Source organism: Typopeltis vanoorti, chromosome 6 (genome assembly GCF_054136105.1).
Source record: "Typopeltis vanoorti isolate ZY-2024b chromosome 6, IOZ_Tvanoo_1.0, whole genome shotgun sequence".
Classification (NCBI taxonomy): Eukaryota; Metazoa; Arthropoda; class Arachnida; order Uropygi; family Thelyphonidae; genus Typopeltis; species Typopeltis vanoorti.
Genome location: NC_143554.1, coordinates 144,370,045 through 144,387,685, shown reverse-complemented (window position 1 = coordinate 144,387,685; position 17,641 = coordinate 144,370,045). Strand labels below are relative to the sequence as shown.

The window sequence follows — 17,641 nt, the reverse complement described above, 5'->3', positions numbered from 1 at the left end:
GTGTCCCTTCAGTTACGTGCTGTTTCAAGTAATTATCTCGTAGCAGATGTATGAACTCCATTTCCTTTTTGCTACGTGATATTTCCTCCTTCCAATTGATATCACCATAATGAAAATCCCCCATAATAATCACTAAGCCTTCACTCATTGCACTAAGTTGCTGATGCATGAATTCAATATCTCCCCCTGTACTCCCTGGCCTATAGCAGCATCCAACTGTATATTTGGTTGCGTTGGTCACTATTTCGCACCAGACTGCCTCAAATGAACTCTCATTCACATGTCTATCATCATGATATACTACTTTCTTTGGCTGCAACACATCAGCTATCATCAACAGTACTCCTCCTCCTGTTCTATCTTCTCTATCCTCCCTGAAAATACTGTACCCATCACATTCAATTCCAGTGACCACATCTTCTGCTGACAGCCAAGTTTCACTAATGCCTACAACTTTTGGTGAGATTTCACTGACTAATGCCAAAAATTCTTCTCTCTTATTTCTAATGCTTCTAGCATTGGTATACAAAAATTGCAGATTCCCTCTAGATCTTGTACCGGCTTTAGAACTGATATATAAGTCACTAACTACCGTAGTCCTATGCCGATTTTTTCCCCCTCTCTTCTGCAATTTATTCTGCCTATAAGGATCAATAAATACACAATCAGTGCTAAAGTTTCTCTCTCTTACACTCAACCTTTTCAATATTGGAGTGGATGAAAAATATACAAAAATGGACCTCTCTTGCATATGAGGAATACAGCAGAGAGATGCAGCACAGGACATGGTGGAGATACATGGTAGTCGATCTCCTGACAAGACAAGACAAGACAATAGAATAAAATTCCTTAGCCCACATGGTACTAATATACTGTAGGTTTACATAGACCTTTTGTAGGCTGTGGCCATATAAAAATGCTGTAACTGAAGCATAAGTAAAACAAAGGGTGTGCATGAAGCATCTTAATGGCATGCCTAATTGTATATAGAGGCTGTTGACTTCACATTAATTATGTCAGAATCTCATAATGCAAAACACACTTCCTTTCAGATATCTATATTTGATATGCATTATGAGAGTTGCTACCCAGACCAGTTTTGACTTTTACTGAGGTCTCATCAGTGGAAGTCAAACCAAGGAGGATGATAAGGTGATATCATTAGTTACATTTTCTATGTACAAGTATTAAAATGGTTGCTTTATAGCTGAGTACAAGTATCAATAAAGGTTGAAACTGGTCTGAGTAGTGCCCCTTCCCATAATGAATAGCAATATGCATTTGCTTCAGTATCCCATAATAGTGCCTCTGTAACATAATTGGAAGAACAGCAGTAGATTGTGCCCTTTGATTAGAAAAGACCTAAGTTTAATCCTCGTCATGACAAGAAGAATCTTTATATGGATTTTTTCATTTGAAGGCGAATTAACTGATCTCATACAGAGTTTTTGCTCCAGGAAACTCAGGTTTTTCATCCCACATACAAACAAATCAGCCTTGAGTACACAGGCAATTTATAGACAAAAAATACTAGCGGTGGTGGTGAACAGTAGATGGCATTGCTGTAGATGATGTTAGTGGCAGTTGGGAGGATTAAGTGATGTAGACAGAGAGTTGTAGAGCAGGTGCCTTCTCTCAATGAGTCTTTGGACTCCTTGGAGGTATCACATAGTAATAATAAAACAATAATAATGTTAAGTACACTTCCATTGAGATATCTCATGAAGCCATGCTATGCGCAAACAAAGTGTGCACATGACATATCTTCATTGACTAGTCTACGTCTATATAGAGGATTAAAATAAGAATATAATTTCTTGTTGATAAGTAATAATAATAATAATGTCATTCTTACATGATACCTGCAAGGGTCCATCGTGGTATGGTCTGGGCACCACCCAGACCGTACCACAGTAGAGTAGAATAAAGTGCTACACACACAACCCACTGTCTCCCCTAGTATTTAATTTTCCAAATACAATGACACTACTGCTATCAGTGCCATCTACTGCCCATCACCATCAACATTTTTTACCTGCATTTTTTGTCTGTAAACTGCATTTGAGATGAAAAACCCAAGTTTCCAGGAGAAAAAAAACCTTACTTCTTCTGTCTAACTCACCTCCAATTGAAAAATCCATTTACAGATTCCTCTGAACATGGGTTCTTTTCCAGAGTGCAATGTTCCATCGTTCTTCCAAATGTGCTACGAAGGCAATATTATTACTATTATGACCCCCATGGAGTCAAAGACACATCTAGAAAGTCCCTTTGTCATCATTCAAACAGCTCATCATGCTGCACCTTAAACACATTCAAATTCTCTCAGAAACTACACACTCAGGCAAGGCATTCCAATTGTTCACAACTCTGCATGCAAAAAACCTGCTTCTCACTTCCTTGTTCACCCTTCCATATGCAGTATCCAGGGATGACCTCTTGTTCTCCCCTGATCTCCCACCATTTTATAAGAAACCTCTTTAAACACCGATCTTATAACAACCCCAAAAGGGTATCCAAAGCATGGTCTGCTAGACCCGACTTGCCATAGCAATAGTGTCAGATGTATTTTTAATGTTCATCGAGGCAGCCATAAAAAAATCTGCTTCAGTGAACATAAAAAATACATCCAGCATTATCGCAAATCAGGTCTAGCAGACCATGCTTTGGATACCCCTGCACACAGGATCAACTGGAAGAAAACAAAATGCACAGAAGCTTTTACAAGCTCAACAAGTATGGCTGTATAAATTTGCCTAAGATTTGAGAGACAATCATCTTAAGACATAACCAGTACCTGCTTTCTCTGCATTTTTTTTTTTTTTTTTTTTTTTTTTTTTTTTTTTTTTTTTTACATAGAGGGCACATAAGCAGGACTTTAGTCTTTGTGTTGTAGCTACAATTGTTCATACTAGTCCCATTGTTACACCACATTGTTGTTGTCTCATGCACTGTGACAAACTGTTTTTTGTGTTCTGAAGATGCTGGTTGGAATATCAGTGAAATATTAGCAATAAGTCAATAAATCATTATTTACTTATCAGTTTGTGTTTTAATATATACCATCAAAATTAATCAACATTGGTCCTCTGTTGTTTATTTTGTACATCAATGATGTAGGAAAAATCATTTATGTACAAATTAAATCATCATTAAATTAAATTAAATTGAAAAATCCATACTGGCCAGCAGAAATAATATTACCTTCATCTTCTCAATTCTGTATGTGAGTTTTTACCAATTTCTCCAAAATCTTAACTACTACAGAAGAAATACAAACACACCTATAGTTTAATACCTCCATTCTACCACCACTCTTATGTAAAGGTGCTATCTTACCTTCCTTCAACTCTCCAGGAACCTGTCTCATTGCAAGACTTTCATTAAACACCCAAGTTAATGGCATAGTCCGTTACATAGCACATTCCCTTAAAATATGGCAAAATTCCACTTAATCCTTCCTGCCTTATTGACATTCACTTCTAACACCACCACTCATTATCCTTCTAGGAATAAAGCCTGTAGTACTAAGATGGAACACTCTAATAAAGTGATCATTAATAGCTCAACTATGTCATCTGCTTTGGTCAATCACTTCCCATCTCAACCAAACAAGATAATCCATTCACTATCATTTTTCCACCTACTTGCGACACAGCAAAAAAAGTCCTTCGTATTGCAGTGCCAGTCTCTCCTCATATTTACAATACTAGTCACTTTCTTAGCCTGAGCCTAATATTCCTCATGCAACTGTTCTCCAGCTCTCTCCTTATATGCCTTCCATTAATCTCCTTTTTATTCCTTTTGTCATCCATTTGATAGAGTACCTCATGATAAATTGATAGTCAAACTAGAGCAGATGGGGTTGGATATTAGATTAGTGCACTGGATTGGAGACTGGCTATCTGATAGGATCAACAAGTTGTGTATGGGGGAGCAATATCCATGTAAAGGAAAGTCACTAGTGGAGTGCCTCAGGGGTATGTTTTGGGACAACTACTGTTTAACTTGTATATTAACAATATAGGTAAAGATTTGGATGGAGATATTCAGTTGTTTGCAGATGATGCAAAGTTGGGATAAACCATGAAGAGTAGTGAAAATAAAGAGCCAAGAGGCTATGACTTATGCTTGGACTAGCCAATAGTTCTTCGGCATGAAACTCTTAGATTTCGATGGATTTCGATCTCCGAGTTTCGTACTGGCTGTAAAATAATACAGGATTTACTATCCCCAATTAATTTAGTAGTGAAGATGTTGTGGCCTTACAAGAAGACTTGAATAAATTGAGTGACTGGCACAGAAATGGAGATGTGAGTTCAATGTTGCAAAATGTAAGGTTTTTAAAATTTGGAAAACAAAGATGGGATGCAGAATTTATGCTTGGTGAGGATATATTGTTGGAGGTGGAAGAAATGAGAGATCTGAGGATGATAGTGGATAAGGATCTGAAATTTAGGGGACACATAGCCAAAATTGTGAAGACAACATAAAGACTTTTGGGAATGATGTGGCGGACACTGACGTGTAGAAGTAGGGAGATTCTTGTTCCATTGTATAAGGCTTTGATTAGGCCACACATGGACTATTGTGCCCCGATTTGGTCACCTGGTTTTCAGAAGGATGAAGAGATGTTGGAAAGGGACCAAAGGCGATTAACTAAGGTAGTTTCTGACCTCTGGAATGTCGAGTATGAGGAAAGATTGAGAAGATGTAATTTCTCAATGATAGAGACCTACAAGTTGGTAAGAGGTTGTTATAGTATCAATGCTGGAGAAGTTCTACAGAAAATAGTGGGAGATCGGGGGAGAACCAGAGGTCATCCCTGGAAACTGCATAAAGAGGGTGTGAGTAGGGGAGTAAGGGGCAGGTTTTTCACGTGCAGAGTTGTAAATGATTGCAATGCCTTGTCTCAGAATGTGGTGTCCACAAGGAGTTTGAATGTGTTCAAGGCACGGTATGATGAGCTACGTGTGTGATAAAAGGACCTCCCAGATGAACCTTTGATTCCATGAGGTCTTGGGTAATAATAATAATAATAATTTGACTCCAAATTTCTTTATCTTCTTTAATCGAGATATACAATCTGTCGCTGTTGTCAATAATTTTTTCTTAAGTATCTCCTATGCACTAACGATCCCTCTTCCTTTAAATTCTTTTGTTCATTGTACTACTGCAAGCTGATTTCTAAGTATGATAGTCACCTGCCTTATAATTCCTTCTGTTTTGATACTCACCCATACCAATTTATTATTCATCCTCTAAGTCAGGACTACATGGTCATTCTCACTAAGGGGGGGGGATACAACTTTCCACCTGCTGTGTAATTTTAGTTTCCCTGTCCTGACACACTTACTTGCTCAGAAAACAACAGTTACTCCAAATGTCTGCACCCTTCTGCATTCAAATGCAGTACATCTCTTGCATACAGCTCCTGTCTATCCTCAAATGTACTCCACATACCTGCATATTCTAGCTATCATCTCATTCATCATCACTTCTCTTCTCCTTAAGTCTGCATTATTATTCCAGGGCAACATGCTCACTATCTTTCTAGAGACACATTTCTGTTGCACCGTGTCTAACATCAACGTTAAATCTCGTGCTACACAATTCACACTATCACTCAGGTCATTCATTTAAACCATTACTATCACCCCACTTCACTGCCATTGCAAAACTCTGTATTAATCCATAAGGCAAGCAATACTCTGGCACTCTATTCTGCACAACCTGAATCATCAAACGTGACATTCTAACTAGTTCATTCAGCCTTCTCTCGCTGACTCTTATGGCTTCAAATCTGTCTCTCCTTTCCCTCTCACCAGTCTATCCCTTGCTTCCATACACTCTCATCTTTTTGCAATTTCCTCTCTTCCACTGTCTCTCTCAATTCTCTCGCCTTCCTCTCTAACTTACTCTCTAATACTGTTCTCTTACACCTACTCTCATTCCTTTCACAATAGCCAACTTCTCTATCCTCCCAAGATCTTCATTCACCCTCCTCAACTCAGTCTTCATTCCTTCCATCTCCATTCTCAGCAGATCTATTTTTCTCTCCATACGTTCTACTTTCAATTGCCATTCACACGACAATCATGGTCATCCAACAAACCACCTCCTTAGCAACTATACAAGGTTAAATCTATATGTAGGTCTTTAACATTCACTCCATCCTCCAACACCCTTCTGGCATCCTCAAACTGAAAATCATCCATTTCCAAAGCACTATCTCTGCCACCCCTAAATCCCAAGATCAAAACACTCGTGTCTCAAGTTCATGCACATCCACGTCTCATACCTGCCACATTCTTAAACAATGGAATGCATACATACCACATGCATATCCGGTATATTATCAACTAGATTATGAATAGCAGTCTTTAAATGATGGAGGGTTCGTACTAGTACTGAAACTGATGGCCATCATGTTGAATATAATCGCTATATGTAGAGACAATAATGAGATTATTCATCATCATCATCATCGTCATACATATCAAGGATTTAGGCCTAGCATGGCCTGTTCCAGCCTTAGAAGTCATCGTTGAATCGTTTAAGAGGACGTCCTGGTTTTCTTTTTACTAATGGCTTGTACTTTAAGGCGTGTTTTGGTAATCTTTCTGTTTTCATTCTTTGAACGTGTTCCATCCATTTATGTTTATATTTTTTAATTTTTTCTATTACTGGTTCTTGGTTTAATTCTTTCATAATATCTTCGTTTCTTTTGTGATCAAATAGGGTATACTTTGCAGTTTTTCTCATAAACTTCATTTCTGCTGTTGTTAATCTTTGTTTGTCTTTTTGTTTTATTGTCCAGATTTCACTTCCATACATTAAGACCGGTAAGGCTAATGTATTGTATACTTTTAGCTGGTTTGTTGTTGAACTAGGTTTGGTTTAAATAAAGAGTTAATTACACCTGTTATTTTTAAATATTTTGCAATTTTCACGTTTATATCTTTTTCATTTTCATATGTGATCATACATCCTAGGTAGTTAAATGAATTCACCTGTTCTAAGATCTTGTAATCTATTACTATTTTAGTTCTTGCTGGATCTTTCCTTTAAAGGCCATAGTTTTTGATTTTTCCGTTGATATTATTATTATTATTATTATTAAACAAGACCCAATGGAGTCAAAGAGTCATTTAGGAGGTCCTTTTATTTCACACACATCTCATCATACCATGTCTTAAACACATTCAAACTCTTTGCAGACACCACATTCTCAGGCAAGGCATTCCAATCACTCACAACTCTGCACGAAAAACCTGCCTCTCACTCCCCTACTCACACCCTCTTCTTCAGTTATTTCCTTTTCAAATTAATGAAAAGGAAATAACTGAAGAAGAATTAGAAATGAGCCTGAAAGAAACAAGAAACGGAAAATCACCTGGAGAAGATAAGCTAGGTTCAGAACTATATAAATACGCAAGAACAAGATTCAAAGAAAGACTCTTATTATTTTTAAATAAAATTTACTCAACTGGTATCCCCCCAATAGAATAGAAAAAAGCAATTGTGATTTCTATCTTTAAAAAAGGTAATAGAGATGACCCTAAAAACTATAGAGGTATCAATATACTAAATTCCTGTTACAAAATATATAGCAGAATCTTAAAATAGCAAACTAATGAAATATTCTGAAAACTTTATTTTAGAAGTACAGAATGGATTTAGAAAAGGACGATCATGCATAGACACAGCCTTTTGCCTAAAATTAATAACAGAGAAAAGAAGAGAATATAATTTAGAAACACATATTGCATTTATGGACTTTGAAAAAGCATTTGACAAAGTTAAAAGAAACATATTATTTAACATATTAAAAGAAAGACAAATACCAAATAATATCCTAAAAGCTATCACAAGTATATATGAAAATAATCAAATACAAATAAGAGTAAATCATGAGCTATCATATATGAGAGAGATAAACCAAGTGGCCCGAGAGGGATGTCGCCTCTCAGCAACTCTTTTTAATATCTACTTAAATGAAATAATAATAAAATGGAATAAAAATTTACATCAAGGAATTAAACTTTCTCCTACAGTAAACTTAAACACTTTCCTCTTTGCCGATGATCAAATAACAATTACAAATTCTGAAGATAAACTTCAGAAAGCTATTTTAGATCTAAATGAGATATCCAAAGATTATGGTATGATAATATCAACAGAAAAATCAAAAACTATGGCCTTTAAAGAACAAGATCCAGCAAGAACTAAAATTGTAATAGATAACAAGATCTTAGAACAGGTGAATTCATTTAACTACCTAGGATGTATGATCACATATAAAAATGAAAAAGATATAAATGTAAAAACTGCAAAATATTTAAAAATAACAGGTGTAATTAACTCTATATTTAAACCAAACCTAGTTCAAAAATAAACCAGACTAAAAGTATACAATACATTAGCCCTACCAGTCTTAATGTATGGAAGCAAAATCTGGACAATAAAACAAAAAGACAAACAAAGATTAACAACAGCAGAAATGAAGTTTATGAGAAAAACTGCAAAGTATACCCTATTTGATCACAAAAGAAATGAAGAAATTATGAAAGAATTAAACCAAGAACCAGTAATAGAAAAAATTAAAAAATATAAACATAAATGGAACACGTTCAAAGAATGAAAACAGAAAGATTACCAAAACAAGCCATTAGGAAAAAAGAAAACCAGGACGTCCTCTTAAACGATTCAACGATGACTTCTAAGGCCGGAACAGGCCATGCTAGGCCTAAATCCTTGATATGCATGATGATGATGATAATGATTATTATTATTATTCAGCCCTCCATGGAGTCAAAAGACTCATTGTGGGAGGTCCTTTTAAGAAACACAAGTCCTAACTAAATATCACATAATTATACAAAAAAATTGTCAATTTGAATAGCACAAATTTAAAAACTAATACTGTAATGAAATAAACACAATAATATCTTTCCTTACTCATCATCATCATATAATTTTGCAATTATAAATAGGGAATCCAATCAAAACAAATAAGTAGTCTGTGTACACTAAGATAGGACTTGGAGGTTCTTATGACGTGAAGGAAAACCAGGCTTCTCTGTCTTTCCTTACTGCTTATATTATCTTTTTTTAACAGCTTGTATTATTCGCTGCATCCATCTTTGCATGCTAGCAGCAATCTCCAGATTCTAGACTTCTACTTCAGAGTTATAAAAATATAGTGTTAGGATTAAGGACCATGAGACGGCAGCACCTGTCAGCTCATTATCACTAATTATAGCTTGCAGTTTATAATTAGTGATAGTCTTACGCCAGCTATATCTGACTAGCTACTGGCAGAGACTGAAATGCTTCCCTCAGTCTCCAAAAGGTATGGCTAAAACAGCATTGCCGACTTCTTATTCTTATAGGGGAATAAAAGGCAGTAGATTTATTATTTATAACACCGTGTCAATGCAAATTTATACATTCTGAAATTCTAAGTTGCATTCTCTAATGAAGTGGAGGTTACTTAGAATCAGTTTGATATTATCTCTTCAGGAAGATAGTTATGCTGTGCAAAGAACACGAGAAAGCCCTCAAGATACCATTCCTAGTAAGAACTATTTGCATTAAGTAAATAATTCTATCTTTATACACACACACACACACAAACAGCTATTTAGGGTGTTTTAAATGAAAGTAACCTTATTCAAAGCAATCTGTACAGAGAAGCAGTAAACAAAATCAGTTGACAAAATACCCTCTCAAAATTGGTGGGTACCTTAGCCAGATCATTGGGAAGAAATTTTGACAAAAAATTCTTCAAAGTAACCAATAGGGGAAATGCAGTGTGGTGACAGGGAAAGAATTACATTAATGTGAACCAGGTAGTATGTGATTGTGAAATGATTCAGTCAGTGACAAAGTTATTTGATGAAATTTCTTTCACTCATCTCATAAAATAATATAATACAAAAAATATATAACATACAGCTGACATACTGCAAGGGGATCAGGATGATCAACAGAGGTGACATTCAATGTGTTGGCATTTGTGCAGACGCAACTGATTATACTGCCATACAGCAATGTCTACAGTGGAATGAAATTGATCTATCGGAAAGTTTCACACATGATGTTGTGGAATTTTGTCTTTAAAATCTTTCAAGTGAAGAACTGTGCCATGCTTTTGAGCTAATCCCAAAGCCAAAAGTCACAGGGAATTACAAATGTGATGTCTGCGCAGTTAGCCGAGCGTTATGCGCTCTGCAACCACATGCCTGGAAAGGAGTGTCCTGTGTTCGATTCTCGTTGCTGATGTGAGGAGCTAAGGATCTTTCTTAGACATAGCCAAGTCTTGGCTGTGTACTGCAGGTTTTTCTCCCCAGTTTATCTGGGGTTTTTCCTCCTGCAAAGCAGGCAAACTGGTCTTAAGAAAACAATGCTTCACAGACAATTATGCATGGTTGAGCATGGGGATAACTACCCCACCTCGTAGTGAGTTATGAAACCCAAATATGGGAGGCCAAGACCCTACATAAGGCTTAGTGCCATAGAACGTGATGGTATTTCATAAAAAGTGAGTGACTGATTTATTTATTTTTTATGTAGTTCCCATCCATGAAAGGTAATTAGTAAACCTAAAGTACATTTGCACAATGAGTGGGTTAAGGATTTTTTTCTCCCATATTTACATAGTCTGGAAACCCTGATCTAGTGACCAAACACGGAACCTTTTCAAGCCACTTCAGGACTACAATAAGTGGGATGGTGGTTGGACACCAGGCAATGAAATTCATCTCACAATCACAAACATCCATATGCCCACGGTGAGATTTGAAACTGCCACCTGTTGTTGATCAGGGGGAAGAGAGAGAGAGAGGAGGGGTATACTAATCACTCAACCAACCTTCTTCTTCATGTGTTAGGCTTAATGGAGTGTTATGGCCAAGTAACTTGAATTTACAGAAACGTAACACCATTAGAGGCTGGTTAATCTTATCTACAAGTACAACACAGTCTATGGGTAATTTGAACTATGTGAAATTCTATCAAGACAGCAGACATTTTTCTGTGTTGTATTATGTTATAAGTATTTTTTTAAAGTTTTTTACATTGGGATTATTATACGTTAAAGATACCAAGAAATTATTATTATTATTATTTGTCACCTCCAGGGGGTCCAAAGACTCATCGAGGGAGGGCATCTACTCTAGAACTCTGCTTCCACCATCTTTTTTCCCAAGGAAGCAAAACAATGTTTTACTTGCATATAGAGGGTAACTACTTCATATCACTTGCCTCAGTATGTCTCATAATGCAAAGCACCCCTCCCCCTTTTGGATGTTTATGCATATTAAGACATTTAAATTTTTTTACCTTGGGTTTATTATACGTTAAACATACCACGAAATTATATACTTGGTTTTAATCCCTTTTCCCAAGGAAGCAAAGCAATGTTTAAAAAAAAGGTAAAAGAAGCAAAACAATGTTTAAAAAAAGGTAAAAAACTTTAAACATCTTTCTCTCATCCAGAGACTTTTATTAATAAGGTTTCATATACTTGGATATGAGATATATATATATATATATATATATATATATATATGACTTCTACGTTACTTCAACCTTGGTATCTTTCCCAGGTCTAATGGAAGGTAATGAGGCCTCAATAAAGGTCAAAACCAGTCTGGGTAGTGGCCTTTCCCATTATGCATAGCGTTATACACATCAGAAAGGGGTGTGTGCTTTGCATTATGGAATACATACTAAGCCAAGTGATATGAAGTCATTAGCCTCTCTATAAAAGGTTACTCAGACGTGAATATATTTCACGTGCAAAACATTGTTTTGCTTCCTTGGGAAAAAGGATTAAAAACCAAGTATATAATTTCTTGGTATCTTTAATGTATATTATAAGTATTTATTTAATTTAAATATCATTCCCACCCCCCACACACATATATGAGAAACCGCAAAGCCTATAGTTAATCAATGCTACATGAGGGCAGGGATCAAAAGAAAACGCATCTATTGATATATAAATTTTTTGAAAAGCTCAAGATTGTAGTCTCTGAGGAATATTAATGTGGGAAGGATGTTTCACCCTACTAAGGTAGATGGAATGAAACATTACATTATACCTGTCAAGAAATGATATTCTTGTTTTCGTCTATATTTTGCCCTGAAGTAAGGAAACAACACAAATCTTCACATGAAGTTTCATCATGACAAGCAACTTATATAGAATTAAATTATAAAGAATAACTTTATTGAATGCAGATGGTACTCTAGTTTTGGAAGGTAATGAGAATGTTCAATTAATGAGTGCTCACTTTGCTAAGATGTATTAAACAGATGTATGTAACATGGCGCACAGTGCTACATTGGATGAAGTATTAGAGATTCATGAAAATGAGGTTGAAGAGCTATTGCATAACCAGGATAAAAATTTGTCAATAGGGACAGATGTAATATCAGCCCATTTCCTAAAAGAATGTTCAACTGAACTGGCTAGGTCTTTCACATGTTTGTATAACTTGAGTCCTAGCTCAATAATGATACCACAGGAATGGAAGGAATGTATGATAATTCCATTGTACAAGGGTGGTGCAAAAACTGATGTGTCTAACTACCAACCTATCAATATCTCTAGTATGGTAGTGAAGATTTTAGAGAAGTTAGTAAGAACTCAAATACAGAAATGGGTAGAAAAATAAGCTCTGTAAGGAGCAGCATGGGTTTACTAAAGGAAGGTCATTTTTAGCAATTTGCTCATATTTTATAACAATGTTATGGCTGAGTTGGATAAAGGGAATGGATACATTATAATAATGTTGGATTTTTCTAAGGCATTTGATAGGATACCACACAAAAGGCTGTTGCATAAACTGGAGAATATGGGATTGGAATATAAACTCTTAACTTGGATCAGGGAATGGTTGACAGACAGATATAAAAAAGTGGTATACAGTGGGTGTGAATCTGCCAGATTTAAGGTGACCAGTGGTGTACCCTAGGATTCAGTCTTTGAACCATTATTATTCAATCTATACATTAATGACATCAGGCAGGGCCTAACATCAGATGATAGACCCTGTTATGAAATTATTTGAATAGGATGGAAATTTGGGAAACGAAAATGGCTGGCAGCTTAATGTTAATAAGAGTAAAATTATGCACTTTAGCATGATGAGATTTCCAGCAGAATATATATTATATTAACAGGGTTATGCTACAAGAAACTGAAGAGGCAAGGGATCTTGGTACATTGGTGGTTAGGAATTTGAAGTTCAAAAGTCACATAGTAGACGTTACAAATACAACTCAGAGGATAATTACAATGTTGAAGCAAACTGTTACATGCAAGGATTAGGCAGTCATTTTGCCTCTTTATAAGGCTATGATAAGACCACACCTGGATTATTTTACACAGATTTGGTTTCTCAGATTCCAAGGGGATAAAGAAGTGTGGAAAGGGAGCAAAGAAGAGTTACAAAGATTATATCTGGATTATGGGATTTAGATTATGAGGACAGATTGCAAGTGTGGATTGCTGTCTCTGGTTAACAGGAGAAAGATGGCAATATGATAGAGGTCTATAAACTTTTGAATGGGTGTTATAGGATATTGCCTGACGAAATGTTTTGTTATATGGAAGGTGGGGAAAGAACACAGGGCATCCATGGAAGTTAAGTTTGTTCACAGTCAAGAGAGGGATAAGAACTAGGTTTTTCTCGCACAGAGCAGTGAGTGAGTGGAATAGCCTGCTTTTAGAGGTAGTGAGCGCATCTAGTATGAATGAATTTAAGGGAGGGTATGACAGTTGGTTTGGGTGATTTATAGCCTTCCTCAATGAGTCCTTGACTCCCTTGAGGTCTCAGATAATGATAATAATAATAATAATGTAATAAAAACTGCTGACTTTACTATAAGCTGCTGTTAAGCAGGACCATAATTCAGATGATGCCTCTTAGGAAATGTATATTATTCCCCATTGTCATGCAGGTTGCTTTCCAGATCTTGGTACGACTTTTAATGAGGTCTCATCAATAGGATACTAAATACATGGAGATGTTGGGAAATAATTCAGTAGCAGAAGTCTTAACACATACTATTTGGATTACAAGACCATAAGTTTAATACACATATATACAAAGACGTCTACTAGTTTCGCTAGCTGTAACTGACTAGCTTTGTCAAGATGAGAAGGTAAAAAAACTACTAGTAAATGCAAAAAAAAAAAAAAGGAATGAAATAACAGTTAACAACAGTTTGACAAAATTGGAAGGCTCATGTGACATGATAAGGATGAAGCGTCAGTCATTTCATCATGAGCAGAAGTCTTATTTTTCATATACAAGTGTATGGATCTAGCTTCCCACTGATAAAACCTCAATAAGGATTGAAAGTGGTTTGGGAGGTAACTCTTGATATAAAGTAGAGAAATATATACTTCCTAGAAGGTATGTACTATATTAAAGGATACTTAAGAGTAATGCAACAAAGCCAAGTGCTCTCTTTATACAATTAGCTAGGTACAAAGATATTTCATATACAAATTTTTATTGTTTGCTTATATGAGATGAATAGGAAAACAAGAATGTAATTTCTTGTCTAGTATAATATGAACTTCTATCAAAAGTAATATAATTTAAAAAATATTGCAGTCTAATTACAACATACATCAAAATCTTGCTTTTGATATGTTTCTTCGCAGTACGGACATTTCACACAGTTCAAAGGACATCTGTTACTTATATGTGCATCCAAGGTTTTTCGAATCATTTTGGCATTACAATATGGACAACAGACCTTGACTAAAGTACAATTTTTTTCATGTTCCTAAGTAAAAAAAAAAAAAATAAATAAAAAAAAAGATTAAAAAATTCAACATGCTAATATTAGAAGTATACATCAAAGATAGTTTTGAATTATAATGGTCTCAAAGCGAATTAAAAAATATGTAATTGCTTATTGCAGGACAAATTCATTTTAATATATTTAGGGGAGACAAGAGATCTGGGGTTGATGATTGATAGAAACATGAAGTTTAGGGGACATATTGCAAAGGTGGTGAAGGTAACACAGAGGATTGCTGCTATTATGAGAAGGACACTGACCTGCAGAGATAAGAGGGTTATCATTCCGTTGTATAAGTCTCTGATCAGACCACACTTGGACTATTGTTCTCAGATTTGGTCCCCAGGATTTGAAGGGGATAAATTAACTGTGGAAAGGATACAAAGACGGATGACAAAGATGGTTTCAGGACTGTACAAGGATAGTTATGAGGATTGGCTGAGAGAATGTGGACTGCAGAGTTTGGTGGATAGAAGAAGGAGAGGTGATATGATTGAGACTTTTAAACTGTTGAGAGGTGATTACAGGGTTGACACTGGGGAGTTCTTTCGCTTGGTTGATCAGCGGGAAGGAGTGATGACAAGAGGCCATCCCTGGAAGTTACGAAAGGAAACTGTGAGCAAGAGGGTAAGGAGTGGTTTCTTTGTGTGGAGGGTGGTTGAGCCGTGGAATGCATTGCCTGATGGAGTGGTGGGAGCGAGAACGGTCAGTGAGTTTAAAGAGTGGTATGATAAACTTTGTGTTTCTCAGGGGGGGACCTCCCCTCGATGAGTCTTTTGACTCCTTGGAGGCCTGAATAATAATAATAATAATAATAATAATAATAGTTTGATCCTTTCTCCAAGTGTAAGCAAACAAAGTTTGCACCTGAAAATATCTTCAGGACTGTGGTAAGGTGGTACATCCCTTGGCAACTCGGAGCAAAGGTGGACCAGGCTCTCATCACTCCTTGTCTCAGTATCTCCCATAATGCCAAGCACATCTCCTTGCGGACACGTATACTGCTATGCATTAAGGGAAGGGCCACTACCTAGACTGGTTTCAACCTTTATTGAGGTCTCGTCAGAGAGAGGTAGACCCAAAGTGGTGATACTAAGGCAGAAGCAGTGGAGAGGTCATATTTACCTATATGAGTTGCCAACCGGTGTACCACCTTATTATTAAATTACTCTGGATTTAGAGAAAGATGCTGGAAGTTTATTTTGCACTTGATTAGATTATAATAAATTTAGTTTAATCCCTATTTAAATTAAGGGTATATTTTATCCCACATTATTTCAAAGCCGAATAAGAAAACTCTAAGATAAAAATCAAAGAGTTTCAGGCCGAATATAGCAAACTATAAAAGTTCGGCGAGTCCAAACGTGAGCAAACACCTGGGTAGTACAATACCGGGCAACTCGTTGTAAAAGTGGATAAAGCTACGATAGCTATTCTTAGTATTTGCCCTAATGTAAAACTCATCCCCCAAGGAGATGTATGTTGTTTTACATTAAGCGAGATAGGTCACTACCCAGACCGGTTTCGACCTTTATTGAGGTCTCATCAGTGAGTAGGTAGACCAAATAATACCAAGATTATAGAGATAATAGCTTTAATACTTTACAGTACGAGTCGTCAAAAAGATGCACATATAAATTAATGAAATAAAGAGCCAAAAAGGCTTCACTTCAGCAATGTTAAAATTATTTAAATTAAGGGGATATTTTATCCCACATTATTTCAAAGCCGAATAAGAAAACTCTAAGATAGAAATCAAAGCGTTTCATGCTGATATAGTAAACTATAAAAGTTTCGCGAGTCCAAACGTGAGCAAATGCTTGGGTGGTACAATACCGGGCAACTCGTTGTAAATGTGGATAAAGCTAGGAACCCTATTCTTAGTATTTGCCAAAGTAAAACTCACTAGGAGATGTATGTTGTTTTACATTAAGGGAGAGTCACTACCCAGACTTTAATCTAAATCCAAACCACTATAATCTTGGTATTATTTGGTCTACCTACTCACTGATGAGACCTCAATAAAGGTTGAAACTGGTCTGGATAGTGACCTATCTCCCTTAATGTAAAACAACATACATCTCTTAGGGGATGAGCTTTACTTTAGGGCAAATACTAAGAATAGAGATCCTAGTATTATCTACCTTTACGAGTTGCCCGGTATTGTACCACCCAGGTGTTTGCTCATGCTTGGACTCCCCGAACTTTTATAGTTTGTTATATTCGGCATGAAACTCTTTGATTTCTATCTTAGAGTTTTCTTATTCGGCTTTAAAATAATGTGGGATAAAATATACCCTTAATTTAAATAAGGATTAAACTAAATTTTATTATAGTCTAACGAAGTGCAAAATAAACTTCCAACATCTATCTCTAAATCCAGAGTAATTCAATAATAAGGTGGTAAACCTGTTGGCAACTCATATAGGTAAATATGACCTCTCTACTGCTTCTGCCTTAGTATCACCACTCTGGGTCCTACCACTGACGAGACCTCAATAAAGGTCAAAACCGGTCTGGGTAGTGGCCCTTCCCTTAATGCATAGCAGTATACATGTCCACAAGGAGATGTGCTTTGCATTATGGGAGATACTGAGACAACGAGTGATGAGAGCTTGGTCCACCTTTGCTCCGCGTCGCCAAGGGATGTACCACCTTACCTCAGTCCTGAAGATATTTTCAGGCACAAACCTTGTTTGCTTACACTTGGATAAAGGATTAAACTAAATTTATTATAGTCTAACCAAGTGCAAAATAAACTTCCGACAAATTCATTTCTTTAGCAAAGCTAAAGAATATTGAAATAATCTGA

General features: G+C 36.2%; 1 protein-coding gene across 2 annotated transcripts in view; it reads right to left on the bottom strand.

Annotated features, from left to right (window-relative positions):
- LOC150106015 (uncharacterized) overlaps positions 1-17,641 on the bottom strand; it is a 387,593-nt gene that overhangs the window by 104,105 nt on the left and 265,847 nt on the right. For both annotated transcript variants that reach the window (XM_090393743.1, XM_090393744.1), the window contains exon 15: positions 14,653-14,811. In XM_090393743.1, the coding sequence (XP_090249869.1) occupies positions 14,653-14,811 (159 nt within the window). The remainder of the gene's footprint in view (positions 1-14,652; positions 14,812-17,641) is intronic.